General features: G+C 48.7%; 2 protein-coding genes across 3 annotated transcripts; one reads left to right on the top strand and one right to left on the bottom strand.

Annotated features, from left to right (window-relative positions):
- The first annotated feature begins 3,461 nt into the window (after positions 1-3,461).
- On the top strand, positions 3,462-5,215 carry LOC119325123. Of its 2 annotated transcripts, none has more exons than XM_037598862.1 (2): positions 3,462-3,625; positions 4,379-5,215. In XM_037598862.1, exons 1-2 carry the CDS (start codon positions 3,495-3,497, stop codon positions 4,995-4,997), a joined length of 750 nt encoding a protein of 249 aa, XP_037454759.1. In that variant the 5' UTR covers positions 3,462-3,494; the 3' UTR covers positions 4,998-5,215. The 2 variants fall into 2 exon arrangements, with proteins under 2 accessions (XP_037454759.1, XP_037454758.1); XM_037598861.1 differs by having other exon boundaries at positions 4,376-5,215.
- A 305-nt stretch (positions 5,216-5,520) lies between these two features.
- On the bottom strand, positions 5,521-8,226 carry LOC119323175 (eukaryotic translation initiation factor 3 subunit G-like). Its single transcript, XM_037596760.1, has 2 exons — positions 7,782-8,226; positions 5,521-6,284 (listed from the first exon to the last, which is right to left on the bottom strand). Exons 1-2 carry the CDS (start codon positions 8,110-8,112, stop codon positions 5,746-5,748), a joined length of 870 nt encoding a protein of 289 aa, XP_037452657.1. The 5' UTR covers positions 8,113-8,226; the 3' UTR covers positions 5,521-5,745.
- Between the last annotated feature and the right edge of the window lie 8,315 nt (positions 8,227-16,541).

Genomic DNA, 16,541 nt, shown 5'->3' with positions numbered 1-16,541 from the left:
CGCTACATGTACGCTTGAATATCTACTAACAGTGTACGTACGTACGTAATTTCGTATTGTATTATAGGAGCAGTACTGCTGCATCTTTTCATGCAAGATTCGGATACTCATCATATATAGAGAGACTTCTACTTTTGGTCTGAAGAATATTTGGTCCGAGCATTTGGCAATTAAAAACCCTGCGTAGCTAGCTTATAGCTAGCCCATACAGTATATTGTATATGTGTGCGTGTCTCTCTGCTTGAAAAGATTGCTCGCTGTACGTGTTTGTTTCTTGGTGTAGCTAAGCAAGGCATAAGATATTAACCAGAGCCAACACTGAACTCCTGCTACGTACTGCATAAACCCTGCTGCAGCCAATTCTTTTCTCTGAACATTCCTGGTGTAGGCAATTGACTAGTGCTCGCGTACACGACGACCAACGTTATCCCCTAAGACAGAGCAATAGCAATACTCTAGTGCAGTATATATATCATATCGTTGATGCAGTAGATACATATGCAGGGCAGGGCAGGTACATCGTGGGTTGAAATGGAAGGGAATAGATGGAATGATGGCTTGTCGCCGGGCCAAGTTTATTCCCCTGCTGCTTAACGAGATCTGTCTATCTGATCTAGCTGCTGCAGCAGTTGGTGGTGATTAGCTACTGATACGGAGCATAGAAGACGCCAGAGACAAAATGGTTGCTTGTTTAGGGATAAGGGCCACCGGACAAATTAGTGCAACTTTGGCCACGGTCCCTGAGGCTGGAGGCTGCGAGGCTCTCGGACGACACGCATTAATGAACAAAAGCGTTCAGCTGGCCCATGTGCTTGCCCATCTACTGCCCGTAAATTCAATAAAAGAAGATCATGCGATATAGTTTATCACCACCGCACCAAGCCGCAGATTCACTTCATTTTCAGACAGTGTCATCGTACACCTATCTATCTATCAATCAGTAGCGATGAATTAACAATTTATGCAGCGTATCTACAGTAGTGACGTACCTCTGTAAACTTTTATAAGTCGTTTTAGGTCACTATTTGAAGTAATTACTAAAACATCGACACGTATGCATGGTAGTTTATTTTCTTCCTATAGTAAGCATCACAGGTTTATCCCCTCGGAGTTGGAGGTGCGGTAGGTGCGTGCACGCGGGGTAGCTAGCTAATCTAACCGTACGGGGTGGCAGCTGACAAATAGTAGCGGCAAAGTGGATGATGATGGGCAAGGCGCCAAGGGCAAGCCTGCTGGGGGTTTAGGGGCAAGGGCCAGAGGACAAACCCAACACCAAGAGGGAGCACGCACGTTATCACATCACGAAACCACCACCACCTTTTATTTGCCAATCGCCACCAGCTACCCACTGATAAAGCGGCATGCCCGCCTCCGCGGAACCCCCCGCCTGCTTTGGCCTTTGGGACACAACAGATGGCTAGCATCTGTAGCATGGCAGATGCGCAGAGAGAGGTGGTACTGATTGCTCCACTCCATTCCGGTGGTGCGTAGCTATAGGCGCCGCATCAAAGTGAGCGCCGCTGATGGGCGAGGCGATGGCCGGCGGTGCGTGCGTGCATGCATGCATGGCGACGGCAGCTTTCGACATTTATTTTTGGTTCTACCCCCGGGCCGGACCACATTCCCCCCATACTTTCAGTGCCATCGGTAAACAAACTTCCACTGAGCGACCACCAGTGACCACAGGGAGAGATGGGGAGAGGTGCTGCCTGCCGGCGGCGGGGGCAGTGGACAGTGGGGCTGTGCCAAGAAGCAGCGGCTACATGTAGAGCTACATACCGCTCCAGGTTGCATGGGCCCTTTTTTCAGAAGAAAAAAATTGCATAGGCTGGTGGTGTCTAGTGCATGATTAGTGTTCAGTGTTTCTTATTACTTAGAGGGAACAAGCAATGAGGAAAGAGCATCATCTATTCTTTTTTCTTTTAGGCTGGTGGTATCTAGTGCATTTTGGTTTTGCTATTTTAATGGGATTGAGAAGCAACTATCTACATTTAAGTCGCCACTAACTAGGAGTCTAAGACGGACAAGTGAAACAAGAGGATATTGATCGGACGACTATTGATGTCGCCTAAGAAATAACTATTTTGCGAGCCAGCCTAAATATAGTCACTCACTCATTTTATTTCGTTATTTTTCCATCGATATTGAAACATAGTGAAACTAAAGAAAAGAAAAATTAGTGCTACAAAACTTTGTGGAAATTGTTGCAACGGTCAAAGGAACCCAAACCATAGCTTGAGTTCACCCTTCAAAGCTAATCGGGTGAGTTGTTTGCATTGTCCGGCTGCAGTGAACAACGATTCTAGTTTCCAAGCCATTTGTAGTAACCCTCGTATCCTTGAGGAGCCCACCATCAAGATCAAGAATTAACAGGGGATATCGCTTGCAATTCAGAAGATTTTGACAGGAGAGTAAGAGTGATATAGCACTGTGTTCAGTGTTGCATGGATAACTCTACCATCAGTGGAGGAGTTAATTGTCATGGATGTAGTAAATTGTTTTAGAAACAGGTAAAAAGGATTTGCATTTTCCCCATCAACTAAGAAGTCGTTGCCTAGGTAACTAGAGAAAAATGCGACAGACAAACATGAATGATATAAACGCACCACTACCTACCAAGTTAGCCTAGAACACCACCAACCAAAATGTCACAACAAAGTAACCTCAATATATGTCGCTGAGGTGATTCGTGTATTGATATGCACCACCCTGATCATCACCATTGCCCCGTAGGTCGATCGCTCTTACTTCACCACGAACAAACTATGGAACATTTCAATGAACGCCGCAAATCCATGCCCATTGATACAATACAACCAACCATCACATCGGCGGATACGCAACTCCAATTTTGATGATTTGACTTGTAAAAGCAAAGCATCGCACAAGCCTTGTGACGATCATCCCATGACGGTGGTTGCATTGTGCTACCCACCAATGCCACCTCATGATGTGTGTCGTCATCGTTCCCCGCCGCATCTTGGTGAATTGGTGTGCAAGAACATCTAGTCATGTTGTCAGGAGACCAACGCTAATATTGCGTCGAGCACTGTTGGTACTGTAAGCTCTGTTTGCGTTTAAAAAAATAAGTAGGAGTTTTTTTTTGTTGAAAAGAAAGGTAGGAGTGGTGACAAGTTTCTATTTTAGTGAAGGAGTGGTGCGAGTTTTCTTTTAGACAATGGAGTGGTGCAGGGTTTTTTCTTTTCTTTTTGAGACAATAGGAGTGGTGTAGGTGAAAAAGATAGGATCTGTGGCAAATGAATGGATGGGCCTAGTACTGTAATTTTAGGAACATGCATGAATAATAGTATTTGGGCCAACGATTACCTTTTTTTAGGGGTGGGCCTAAGATTACCTAGTCACAACACCATCCTGGGCTCCGAGATGGGCCTAGCTAAGAGCCACTTACAAAGGCCCAGAAAAGGAACAGAAAGAGAGGAGAACATAACAAAGGAACAGGAAGCAGAAAACCTTACCCTGATGCCAATCCCGTCATGGCAGGACCTAATCCATCCCCAGCTATGGCGGCGGCGGCGGCGGCGAGGGCCTGGTGGCGGCCGGAAATCCCCGCGACCGCCGCATCCGCTGCTGGCAGCTGCTTCTTCCGTGCCGGAGGAAAACGCTTGTGAGGCCTCTCCCCTAAGCTTTAATTTCAGGGTTTCCATCTCCAATTACTGCGCTGAATTGAGCAAAAATAGTACTGTACGTGCTGTAGTATTCTGGCAACTTAGGACGTCGGTTTGCCGGCCGGTAGTATCAGGTAAAGGTGGGATCTTGGGATTCTTGAATCTCGGTCCTCTGCAGTTTGTTAGTACACGCTTTACTGAATCTTGGTCTTCTGCAGTTATGAATCTTGGCCTTCTGCAGTTAGTTACACACTTTACTGTCAAGTGTCAAGTGCTTTGGTTAATGATAATTAAGCCAGTTACAGTTTTATTCTCCTCCTCTATTGAAAAATGAACTCAAGTAGTAGGCAGAAAGATAAAATTGTACTACCATTTCTTTGACTGGACCTTGGAAATTTTCATCCTGGGAGGAATTCGAGTCCCAATTCAAGTGAAAATTGCAGTCACCATACCAGTAAATAGCTTCGTTCTACTACTTTCTCGTTAGTCTCAATGTAGTAATAGTCTAACTGAGGTATGCTTAGTCCTCAGTGTAAAATCTTCTTATTGATCGCATTATTTGCCACTTGGTTGAGTTGCTTCCGTTCACCCTGTTTAGATTAAGGAACTCTTATTTCAAGTCTACTTCCACATCGATTATTACCCTTCTACAATTTGGAACATGTTGCCATGATCTCTGTTTGTTGCAAGGAATGTTACTATGATTAATGTGGCTGACCATGTTGCAATTTATCTTTAAACATTTCTAGCAATACAGGACTTCAAATGACAGGCAGAGCCAGCAGCATCCTCCCTCACGTGAAGAGCGGGGAGGCAGCAGAAGGGAGCCCGAACGCCGACGCCGACACTGCCATCGTCACCGCCCCGGTTGTCGATGAGGAGACCCTCCGCCACGACCTGGAGACGGCGATCGAGGAGGAGGACTATGGGCGCGCTGCCAAGCTCCGGGATGAGCTCCGACACCTGCGAGAGGACGGGAGGTCGTCGCTGCTGGCGGCAAACGCGCGGTTCTACGACGCATTTCGGGACGGCGACCTGGCAGCGATGCACGCGGTGTGGGCAAAGGGGGAGCACGTGTACGTGGTGCACCCGTCGGCGGGGCGCATCTCGGGCTACGAGACGGTGATGCGGAGCTGGGAGATGGTGTGCGACGCCGACCACGAGTTCCCGCTGCGGTTCGACCTGCAGGACGTGGAGGTGCACGTCAAGGGGGATATTGGGTATGTCACCTGCCTGGAGATGGTGAAGACGAGGGGCAGCGGCGGCAGCTGGGGCAAGCAGCTCGCCACCAACGTCTTCGAGAGGGTCGCCGGCGAGTGGCTCATGTGCGTCCACCATGCCTCCCATCTCGACGACGACGACGACGAATGATCATCGAAGATGGATGATGACCGGGTTCGAGCACAGGAGGTTTCGCGGTACAGACGTGAGCGTAGAGTTACAGGCCATACCATTCGGCAGAGTTGAGAGACGTTTTATCATTTCTAGTTCTTCCATTTTTGTATCACCATCAAATACATATGCTATTTTTGTATAATCCAATACATGTCCTATTTTGAGGAATTTATACTCTTTTCTATTCCCTCGTCCCACATCAATTGTCGCTCAAACCGATGTATCATGACAGATTTCAATGCTTAAGTGACGGAAGTTGTTTTCTTTCAGGTCTACTGGTCACCATGAAATGTCACAGGAGAACCCACCAAGCGTATAGCATTCCATCACGCGAGGATTATTCTTCACCAGCTAGTGCTTATTAGTTATTATCAGGCAAGGACACCAGAATTTTTTACTAGAAGTAGAAAAGTTACACAAAGTTGATATCTGAGCTAAAAAAACAGCATAGTGAAATCGGCAGATTCTCAACTGATCTTGACCATCCAGGTAGCAAAGAGAAGCAAGTGGAGTATACTAACCAAATGAAGCAACAGGTATACAAAGCTTGATGAAATATAAACTCAAGTGCCATCCCTTAAGAAATTCACTTTTTCACCACCAGAGTGTAGTTATTCTCAACAAGGCAAAACATGACACAAGCTCACGACACAAACGTACGGGTATTTCGGGGACCATAATGATACGACACTTGTAGGAAATCTGGATGCTTAGTAGGCAGTAACTAAGTAGGCCTAGGTGCCGCCATCTCCACATGGAGGATGAGGTTATCATAACCATACCCATTGAGCTTGCTGATGGCCTTCTCGGCGTCCTCCCTGTGAACAAAGTTGACGAACCCAAAGCCCCTGCTCATTCCAGTCTTCTGATCCACCGCGACATAGACACGGCTGACCGGGCCAAATGTGCGGAACAGCTCGAGGAGGTCGGGCTCGCGGGTGTCCTCAGACAGATTGGTAACACGGACACTGTTCTCGTCGTTCCTGCGCCTCATGTCGTGCCCAGCATCGGTATGAACAGCACCAGCCCTTAGCCTTGGAGCAACGTATGAGCCCTTGGCAGGGCCACTCAGTGCTGCAGGGCCGTCAGAAGTAGGAGGCATGTCCGATGCATCGGTTGGTGGAGCGAGGTCCTTGTAGGGGCACTTTGAGGTCCAGTGGTCACCCTTCTTACCACAGGTTCTGCAAACCATGAGAACAGCACCTCCCTTGCTTGCCATTGCCAGTGGGTCACCAGACGCACTTGGTTCATCAGCTTTGCTCCCTACAATCAAGTGAAGTGTTAAAAATAAGGGCAAAAAGATACAGCAAAGCTTCAATAACGAGAAGGTAATCAGCAGGGAATTAGTACATTAGCAATGTTAAGGTCTATTTTTAAGGTCCATGTTAAATTTTGAGCAGAGCACAAATAATGGCTAAATAACAGACATACAACATCCAAGGCACAATACTGCAAGGTTAGATTTGGGTGGGCTAAGGAAGAAAGACAAGTTAAAATGCCCCAGTTACTGAACAGACAAAAATTAAACCTACTCAACCACACCCTCCATTAACTAAGATATATGATCATCTAGAGCAGGAAATCATCTATTACAAAGCACAGAAAGTTAATTTGTTTCTTTGATAAACATAATCACCGCATCACAGGAAATTGCAATGAGAATGTGGGGACACTCGGGTGATACTAATGTATTCAAACTATAATTCTTGCACTAAAAAAACATTGCATTAGAACTGCAACTGGAAATCCCATAATCAGGATTCCACATGGACCTGCACGCAAAATACGTCAATCACCAGCATTCTAAAGTTTTAAAGAAGACGTACAAAACTAGTATCAATGTTATGAATGTCCATGTTAAGTTTGACCTGAACACAAGTGATGTCAAAATAGAGTAATAGACATACAACACCCATCAGACAATGATGCATGGTTAGATTTGGGTGGGCTATGGAAGAAAGACTAGTTAACATGCCATAGAACCCGTGTGTTATATAACGAACAAATGTTTAACCTAGTCAACGTCATCCTCCATTAACTGGACTGAAGTAACAGGATCCTATATGATCGCCTAGATAAGGCATCATCTAAAACAAAACATAGAAACTAAATTTGGGGTTTCTGGTAAACATGATCACTCCGGCACAGGAAATTTGCCCAAGGAGAATGGGGTCGTTCTCTGATGACAGTAATGTATTCAAATTATAATTCTTGTGCACTCCAAAATCAGCTGTGCATTAGGACTGCAACTGGAAATCCCATGATAAGGCATTCTACATGGGCCTGCATGCAACACACTTCAATCACCCGCCTGACCAAAACAGAACAATCATCCGAAGAACCTATCTAGACCTCACAACTCAAAAAAAAATTGCAGCTTCTTTTCATGTATAACAGATTCTTTTTTGTAGCAGATGTACGAAACTGGTATTCTGCCCCAGTACCCAATATCGGCACTGCTTCAAAGCACATCAATCGGAAAACTTAAGGAGAAATGTTCGGTACTACATCACAGCTACGGATCTATTTCCTCTCCTCCCAATATCCTCTACCTCTTACTGTCCTTCCAGTAACCTAATATTAGAAATGCTACTATACACATGTATATTTCCTATATGTACATGTAATCACTAAACATAACACAGCCACTCGACTGAATAAGACTTCTGATTGGATCAACACCAGTTCACCTGGATCCCCATTTTTGACTAACGACACAACAACTGATTCGAAAGAAAGAGACGCGGGCCGGCGACGGACCTGGGGCGCGCGGGCGCTCGAGGAGGATCTCCTCGGTGGAGACGACGGTGAGGCGCGCGGAGGCGTCGTCGCCGCTGGCGGCGTCGCCGAACTTGGACCAGTTGCGACGCTCGACGGCGGCCTTGGAGAGGCGCGCGCGCGCGAGCTTGCGGACGCGGGTGGTGGTGGTGACCTTGACCTTGTTGCCGTCGTCGTCGAAGCGGTACTCGATCGTCTTCTTGAAGCCGTTCTCGTCGGGCCCGATGACCACCCGCGGCGGCAGCAGGAAGTCGAGGTCGCCCCCGTCGTCCTCCTCGAGCTCCCCCCACCGGATCTTCGCGTCCGCCGGCATGGCTGTCGCTCGCTCGCTCGCTGGGGCGCTAGGGTTCGGTGTGCGGCGGCGTGGGAGGGGGGAGAGACGGGCGCTCTGGCTTTGGTTGCGAGAATGGGATGTGTGGCTCGGATTAGTTTCTGGATGATTTTGTTCGGCGAGGTCGTGGCCTTGGATATGGGCTACGGGATGCAGTTGTTGGGCTTCGGCAGCAAGTCTCAGGTGGGCCTTATTGGATCGGGACCAGCTGGTAGCACGTTGCCTCAAAAAAAAATCTACTTTCATCAAAAAAATTAAAAAATCTGTGACCCCTATAGAAAAATCTGCTAACGCGAAAGTATTTGTATTTTTTTTTAAACAGCGCTCATATATAATATACGCGCACACACTCATCCCTATGAACACACACACTCACACACTACCCCTATGAGCACCTCCGAGAGACTAAGCCAGCAAATTATCTTGAGATTTTACAAATTCACCGTAGGCGCCTCGTAGTCGACGGGAACGTCTCCTGCCACTGAACGAGTATCACCGGAAATTTTGAAATAAATCCAGAATAAATGCAAGCATCAGGACTTAAACTCTGGTGAGCTGGGATACCACTGTCCACATAACCATCCAACCACAGATTATTGCAAGTATTTTGTATTATTAAGAGAAATTTTCTCAGTATTCATGATTATTCTTTGTTCCATTTCCATTTTATACAAATGAAGGAAAGATGATTCTTCTTCATTCGCTGATGGGAGGAAACCACACATCAAAAATTATGCACAGATACAATGAGACTGCAGGATTTAGGCGAGTGAAAATCCAAAGTTCCATCATGAAAAGTGCTACAAGAAATCCTTGCACTTGAGGATTATCGCGTTGCAGCAAGAGTTTGGACCTCTTGCGCTTGACTTCAGCCGCTCCCGCAACGGGGGCACGATGACAGATCCTGAATCTTTAGCTTCAGTGTTAATGGATGTCGGTGTCAAAACCGGCGGATCTCGAGTAGGGGGTGCCGAACTGTGCGTCTAAGGCTAATGGTAACAGGAGGCGGGGGACACGATGTTTACCCAGGTTCGGGCCCTCTCTATGTAGGTAATACCCTACTTCCTGCTTGATTGATCTTGATGATATTAGTATTACAAGAGTTGATCTACCACGAGATCGTAGAGGCTAACCCTAGAAGATAGCCTATGATTATGATTGTTCTTGTCCTATGGACTAAACCCTCCGGTTTATATAGACACCAGAGGGGGCTAGGGTTACACAGAGTCGGTTACAGAGAAGGAAATATACATTCGCCAAGCTTGCCATCCACGCAAAGGAGAGTCCCACCCGGACACGGGACGAAGTCTTCTATCTTGCATCTTCATAGTCCAACAGTCCGGCTAAAGTATATAGTCCGGCTGTCCGAGGACCCCTTAATCCAGGATTCCTTCAGTAGCCCCTGAACCAGGCTTCAATGACGATGAGTCCGGCGTGCAGTTTGTCTTCGGCATTGCAAGGCGGGTTCCTTCTCCGAATACTCCAAAGTAGATATTGAACACGAGAATCGTGTCCGGCTCTGCAAAACAAATTCCACATACCACCGTAGAGAGAACAATATTCCACGAGTCTAATCTGCTGACAACTTCTTCATAGCGTGACATCACGCCATGGCCCGGTCATTATTCGAACCGTTTTCCCAACCTTCTACCACACGTTTCGCGAGGCGGTTTTATTGGCACGTCTTGTCGGAGTAGAGATCGTGTCCCCTTATCACAGGATCCTCATCAATACAGGCGTGGGTAACCCAACTGTGCCATTAGCATGGCGCTTGGGGAATAAGCGAGTTTTAGGGCATGCGGGGAGGCACATGATTTTACTTCCTTTATAAAGGGATAAGGATTCCGCTCCTTCACCCACACCTTCTTCTTCCTCTGCCTACTCTCTCTCTCTCTCTTTCTCGAGCTCCAGCGCCCAAGCATTCACCTTCTCCGCCCACAAGAGCATTCCAAAAATGTCTGGATCCAGAGCTGGAGGCAAGTGGATGGCCTCCACTGTCCGGGAGAAGGATATAAAGAAACTTTGGGATGCCGGGTATCTAGCCAAGAAGATCGGCCACCGTCTCCCGACGGCGGGTCAGATCGTCCCTACTCCAGAACCCCATGAGAGGGTTGTATTCCTCCCTCTTCGTCCGCGGGTTGGGGTTTCCCCTCCACCCATTTGTTCGCGGCATTATGTATTACTACGGGATCGATTTCCATGATCTATCCCCCAATTCCTTCCTCAACATCTCGACATTCATCGTCGTGTGCGAGGCCTTTCTCCGCATCTCTCCACACTTTGGATTGTGGCTGAAGATTTTCAATGTGAAGCCCAAGGTGGTGAGCGGTGAGCACGCCGAGTGCGGAGGCGCCATGGTGAGCAAGATGCCCAACGTCACATGGCCATCAGGTACCTTTAATGGTTCGTTAAAGGGTGGCAGCAACAGTGGTTCTATGTCACTGAGCCACGCGGCGCTAAATGGGCCGCGGCTCCCGGATTCTGACCTGGAGCCCCATTGCGGCTTATGTCCTAGACCAAGAAGGGCCTGGACTGGTCTTCGTTAGACGAACTGGCAACGCTCCAGGCGCGCGTCAAGAGCATGGGAGATAAGAACATCGAGCTTGTTGACGTAGTCCAGGTGATGTTGGTTCGCCAGATTCTCCCATGCCAACACAGGGCTTGCAATTTATGGGAATTCGACCCAGCCAAGCACCAAACCCTGCTGGAGTTCTTCGGCACAACGCACAAAGATATCTGGAAGGTGCTCTTCAAGTCCGGCAAATCGTGGCCGGACTCGGCCAAGGACCGTTGGAACAAATTGTCCCGTCCCCCAAGTTCGGTAAGTTTTCATATATTGGCATGACGTACGCTTTATCTGCGTACTCTGAGGGAAATGCTTAATATATTTTCCAGTAATTCTCCTAGGGCTGGACAAAGAAGGCGGAGTGGATCTACTGTCCGGCCCCGCTGCCAGAAGAACAAGCCGGCCCACTTATGATGAAGATGCTAGTCCCGGCGCCTTACAAGGCGCCGAAGAAGAAGGCCGAGAAGGAGGCCAAAGAGACCAGGGGCGGCCTTCGTCGCAAGGGTACTTCAGACATAGTGTCCGAAGACTTTGAGGCCCGCTCCTCCTCCGAAGAGGATGAGAAAGAGGAGGAGGAAAGCCAACCCCCCCCCCCCAGCAAGGGGGAGAAACAAGAGGATGGCCTCCATACGCTTCGAGGCCGAGTCATCTAAGAGGGGGAAAGCCTCCTTTCCAGACGATTCCACCACCACCACCGACAGCAGCCCAGAGTGGGATCCCAGGGTCCAGCCCCTGGTTAAATCGTGAGTACATAAAATCCAGACACATTCGTATATCCAGACTCACTATCGCACAATGTTGACGCATTGAGTGCCGCATCTTGCAGTCCGGCCAGGTCCTGCGTCGAGCGATCCTCATCGGAGAATTCACTGGGCTCAGACGCGATGCACAGCGGGACTTCCCCGACGGCCTCCTCCCCCAAACATGTGGACAACACCGAGGTGTCGTCCCAACAGGGCCCGGGCCAAGGAGGAGTTGGGGAGACCGTCAAGGCGGCGCCAGAGGGTCGAACCTCGGCAGCCGGACACATGGAGGAGGAGACCCCCATGGATACTGACGGCGGGGGCCATCTTGAATTCGGCCCCTAGCCGGACATAGTTCCGGAGACCAACACGGCTCCGGAATCAGGCAGAAAACCTTCTTCAACAGAAGGGGGTGCGGCTGTTCCACCGGCGACCTCTGTCCAGCCAGAGGTGCCGGATACCTTGTCGACAACGCTAAAGAATGCTTCCATCATTGAAGAACAACGTGCCCTTATGGGTGCGGTGATTGAGAAAATTCAGTCTGCGGAAAGCGGGCTGACTGAAGCCTGCACCAGCCTCTTAAAAGCTGGACAGAGGATCGAATATATACTCGCAGGAGACTTACCATGCAATACCCTTGTGTTTTTTGTCTAAGCAGGCGTCTTTATTGACTGCCACCTCTCATAATGCAAAAGTCTCCGGACTGAAGCAGCGTCTGGAGCGGGCTGAAGAAGAGCTCGGCCACGTGAAGAAGCAGTTGGAGGATAACCAAGGTATGTAAAACCTTGTTTGTATTCAGTACAAATCAATGATTGATTGTGACGAAAAAATGTCGTGATGTGTACCAGGAGCGACATCCGAAGTCGAGGCTCTTAAGAAGGCGGTGGCTGAAGCTGAAAAGAAGGCAGCCAAGGAGCAGGACGCTCATGAAAAACACAAGGCCAGGGTCGGTTAAGTTCAACAAGAACTCCAAGAGGCCATGAAGAGAATTCGGGGCTTGTCGGATAAAGAATCCAAACTCACCAAGGCTCATCAAGCTACACGCGATGCCCAGGGCGAGGCCCAAGGCACCCTCCAGGAAATCCAGGAGGCCAGAAAGATTATGGCAGGTAAGGGTTTTTCTATGCAAAGCAAGTATCTGAAGGAAAGATTCCTATTACTAACCCGAGTTCGGGGCTCTCTAGGGGCGTTTGCGGATCTGCCGTGCAGCATATCTGATGCCGCACAATTCTATCGAGCCAAAGAAGGGAGCTCTACAGAGAAGCTATTCTGGTCGCAATATCTTGCACCAGAATATCCCGCGCCCTTTATCGATAGCTGAAACAGCTGGTCGAGCTGCATAGGGCGGCCGAACTAGCCATGAAGGACTTAATTATCCGGCTATGGCCTGCCGAAGCAATTCCCAGCGGCTACTTCGGGCTCGTGAAGTGGCTGGTTAGTGCCTGCCCTCGGCTTGACGCCATCAAGTGGTCGGTCTGTATTGAAGGTGCACGGATGGATTTTGCCCGCGCTAAGGTGCACTGGGCAAAGATGGGTGTTGTTAAACTGATGACTGAAGGACCACCCGAAGGGAAGGAGCATCGCAAACCCGAATTGTATTACGAGAGTGTCATGGAGGGATCCTGCCTTGTGGCGGAACAGTGTGCCAAGGATATTATTTTCCCATGAATATATTCATGTTGTTCGGCGTTGTAATATGAAACAAGGTTACTATGTAGTGCTTGTTATTTTAAAAAAATTACCTCATGTGCGGCTGTTACTTATATTAATTCTGAGAGTTGGCCAGTCGTCGGCTTCTGCCCCCATGTAGGAAGTATGGGGGTGTTCGGGATAAATCTAAACACTCTTTACCCCAATTTTGGGTCCTTTAAGGAGGTGTTCAGCGCAACGAACCGGGCAATCGGACTATAAGGCTTTACCATCCTCATTTAGCCATAGGAGTTTGACAAAAGAAAGGTAGGCACAACCCCTAGTGTTCGGAAGACCGAACTAGGGGCTCTATAAGCACCTAATAAAAAAATGATCCATCACATGCTGCATTAGTTATCGCATAATGCGGAAGAAATCTTTAAAGATTTTGTAACCTCTCAAACAGTGGACCAGCTCTCGCCGCATCATGACAGTCAGTTTTCGGCTTTGTCTACTGAGGTGCTCGTTCGGAAGAACCGAGACACAATCGCAGTAGTTCTCCATGTGCCACCTTAGCCGATATAGTGGAACGTAAGGTAGCAAAACATGGGAGTCGGGCAAGCCCAACATTTGACCAAAGACATGATTTAGAGCTGATGCATATAATGCTATAAGTTCGGGGTGTCGAACGACCGTGAAGGTGTTCGGACTTACTTGCCGTATTATGGGTACAACGAAGCCCCTGGCATATTAAGGCGTACCAGAGTGTACGGCTGCTACTTTACAAAAAATATCAATAAAAAGGAACAACAAGTGAATGTCATATAAAGCCACGGATTTGTAATTGAATAATACGTCAAAGCGTATGAGTACAAGTAGTGCGATAAAAAGAAATATGACTTCGGAACCTGCTGAGACCAGGGGGGAGCTGTGTGCGGATCCGGAGAATAGTAGGATGATTGTCAAGGGGAATATCTAGGGATTCCCATGCGCGTTCGAGTTGTTTCCCTCTGTGGTGTGTCCGTCCCTTCATAGGTCCGGTTGCCAGGTCGCTAGTGATGGCCTAGACAAAAGTGAACCTGAAAGAAAATGCAAAAATGTTCATGTGTCCACGAGCGGTTGAGCCATATTGTGGGACATAACCTTGCTGCGCCTCCGTCTATCGCTGAAGTGGTTAGTTGAGCTCTTGACGAGTTGGGCCATCCACCCGCGAGGTAGTTCAGACTCTTTTGGCAGTGTCCGGGAACTTGGCCGTCGAATGAATGTTCGATTGAAAGAGGCCGCTCTGTGCTTCTGCCGCTAGGGCGGCGGTGTGCTCTTCGGTACGGAGGGAGCGTTCAGTGTTTCCATTGACTATTATGACGCCATGTGGACCGGGAATCTTAAGCTTAAGATAAGCGTAGTGTGGCACCGCATTGAATCGAGCAAATGCGGTTCGTCCGAGCAGTGCGTGATAGCCAATTTGAAAAGGGACAATATCAAAGATTAACTCTTCATTACAGAAATTGTCCGGGGATCCAAAGACCACTTCCTGAGTGATTGAGCCCGTACAGCAGGCCTCAACATCTGGTATGACACCTTTAAATGTGGTTTTAGTGGGTTTGATCCTTGAAGGATCTATGCCCATCTTGCACACTGTATCCTAATAAAGTAGGTTTAGGCTGCTGCCTCCATCCATAAGGACTTGCTTGAGGTGGAATCCGTCGATTATTGGGTCAAGGACCAGTGCGGCTGAGGCGCCGTAACGAATATGGTCGGATGATCCTTGCGATCAAAGGCGATCGAACTGTACGACCATGGGTTGTACTTTGGGGCGACTGGCTCCATCACGTAGTCGTCCCTGAGCGCGTGCCTACGCTCCCGCTTGGGAATGTGGGTGGCGTATATCATATTCACCGTTTTAATTTGCGGAGGAAACTTCTTTTGCCCTCCTATCTTCGGTGGCCGGGGCTCCTCATCATCGTCATCGCTTTGCGACCCCTTCTCCTTGCTTTCAGCGTTTGACTTGCCGGCCTGTTTGAAGACCCAACATTCTCTGTTAGTATGATTAGTTGGTGTACCTAGGGTGCCGTGAATTTGACATGGACGGTCGAGTATGCGGTCCAGACTGGACGTGCTCGGATTGTTTCTTTTGAATGGTTTCTTCCTTTGACTGGTCTTAGAGCCGCTGAATCCGGCGTTGACAGCTGTGTCTTCGGCACTATCACCGTTGTTTCGGCGTTTGTGTTTGCTGCGTTGGGGCTTGCCATTGTCGTCTCTGGATTTAGAATTTCCAGGTTTACTTGAGGTGCTGTTGCTATGAGCTAGCCAACTGTCCTCGCCCGCACAGAAGCGGGTCATAAGCGTCGTAAGGGCTGCCATGGATCTCGGCTTCTCTTGTCTGAGGTGTCGGGCAAGCCATTCATCCCAGATATTATGCTTAAAGGCCGCTAGGGCTTCAGCATCCGGACAGTCGATGATTTGGTTCTTTTTAGTTAAGAACCGAGTCCAGAATTTCCTGGCTGACTCTCCGGGCTGTTGTGTTATATGACTTAAGTCATCAGCGTCTGGAGGTCGTACATAAGTACCCTAAAAGTTGTCAAGGAATGCATCTTCCAAGTTCTCCCAACTGCCAATGGAGTTTTCGGGCAGACTATTCAACTAGTGCCGAGCTGGTCCCTTGAGTTTTAGTGGGAGGTACTTGATGGCATGGAGATCATCACTGCGGGTCATATGAATGTGGAGAAGGAAGTCTCCGATCCACACCACAGGATATGTTGTCCCATCATACGATTCGATGTTTAAGGGTTTAAACCCTTCTGGGAATTCATGTTCCATTACTTCATCAGTGAAGCATAGGGGGTGTGCGGCACCTCTATGTCGGGCTACGTCGCCACACAGTTCGGATGGAGCTGGTCTGCGGTATTTGGCCTGGACAGGTTGATTTTTTATTGTATCTGGTGTGGCGGCCGTCGTCGCGCGCTGGGGTGCGCCCCCGCGATCCGTAGATCGATTTGGGCTGACCTGCTCTCTTTTCCAAGTCGTACCGCAGGTCATTTGTATGTCCCCAAGATTTTGTGTTTCTATTTGTTCGACGACGGGGTGCGGGCTGGTGTTTGGGCTGATGTGCCGATTTGTCTCGGCCACATGGTGGTCGGTCAGCCGCATCGTGCGCTGGTAGTTTAGGCTCTAGTGCTTCATCATTGAATTGAGGTAACAACCTGCGCTTTGGGTAGCTTTTGGTTAGGTGCTCGAGTCCGTATTCCTGCTGCCAGGACCTCGGTCCATCTATCAGTGAGCAGATCTTGATTAGCTTGAAGCTGCTGCTGTTTTTTCTTCAGGCTCTTTGCAGTGGCTATAAGCCGGCACTTGAAGCGCTCCTGCTCGACGGGATCCTCTGGCACGGTAAATTCTTCGTCGCCGAGGCTCACCTCATCCTCAGAGAGAGGCATGTAATTTCGTTCTCCGAGTGTTCATTCATGGCCTGTTCGTCA

This window comes from Triticum dicoccoides, chromosome 6B (assembly GCF_002162155.2).
Source record: "Triticum dicoccoides isolate Atlit2015 ecotype Zavitan chromosome 6B, WEW_v2.0, whole genome shotgun sequence".
NCBI lineage: Eukaryota > Viridiplantae > Streptophyta > Magnoliopsida > Poales > Poaceae > Triticum > Triticum dicoccoides.
This window is presented reverse-complemented; position numbering and strand designations above follow the sequence as displayed.

Excerpts from the sequence above, each read along its gene's own strand:
- LOC119325123 (XM_037598861.1), top strand. The coding sequence starts at position 3,495 with ATGGCAGGACCTAATCCATCCCCAGCTATGGCGGCGGCGGCGGCGGCG. Across the intron at positions 3,626-4,375 it reads CGTGCCGGAGGAAAACGCTT|CAATACAGGACTTCAAATGA; the intron begins GTGAGGCCTCTC and ends AAACATTTCTAG.
- LOC119323175 (XM_037596760.1), bottom strand. The coding sequence starts at position 8,112 with ATGCCGGCGGACGCGAAGATCCGGTGGGGGGAGCTCGAGGAGGACGAC. Across the intron at positions 6,285-7,781 it reads CGAGCGCCCGCGCGCCCCAG|GGAGCAAAGCTGATGAACCA; the intron begins GTCCGTCGCCGG and ends ACTTGATTGTAG.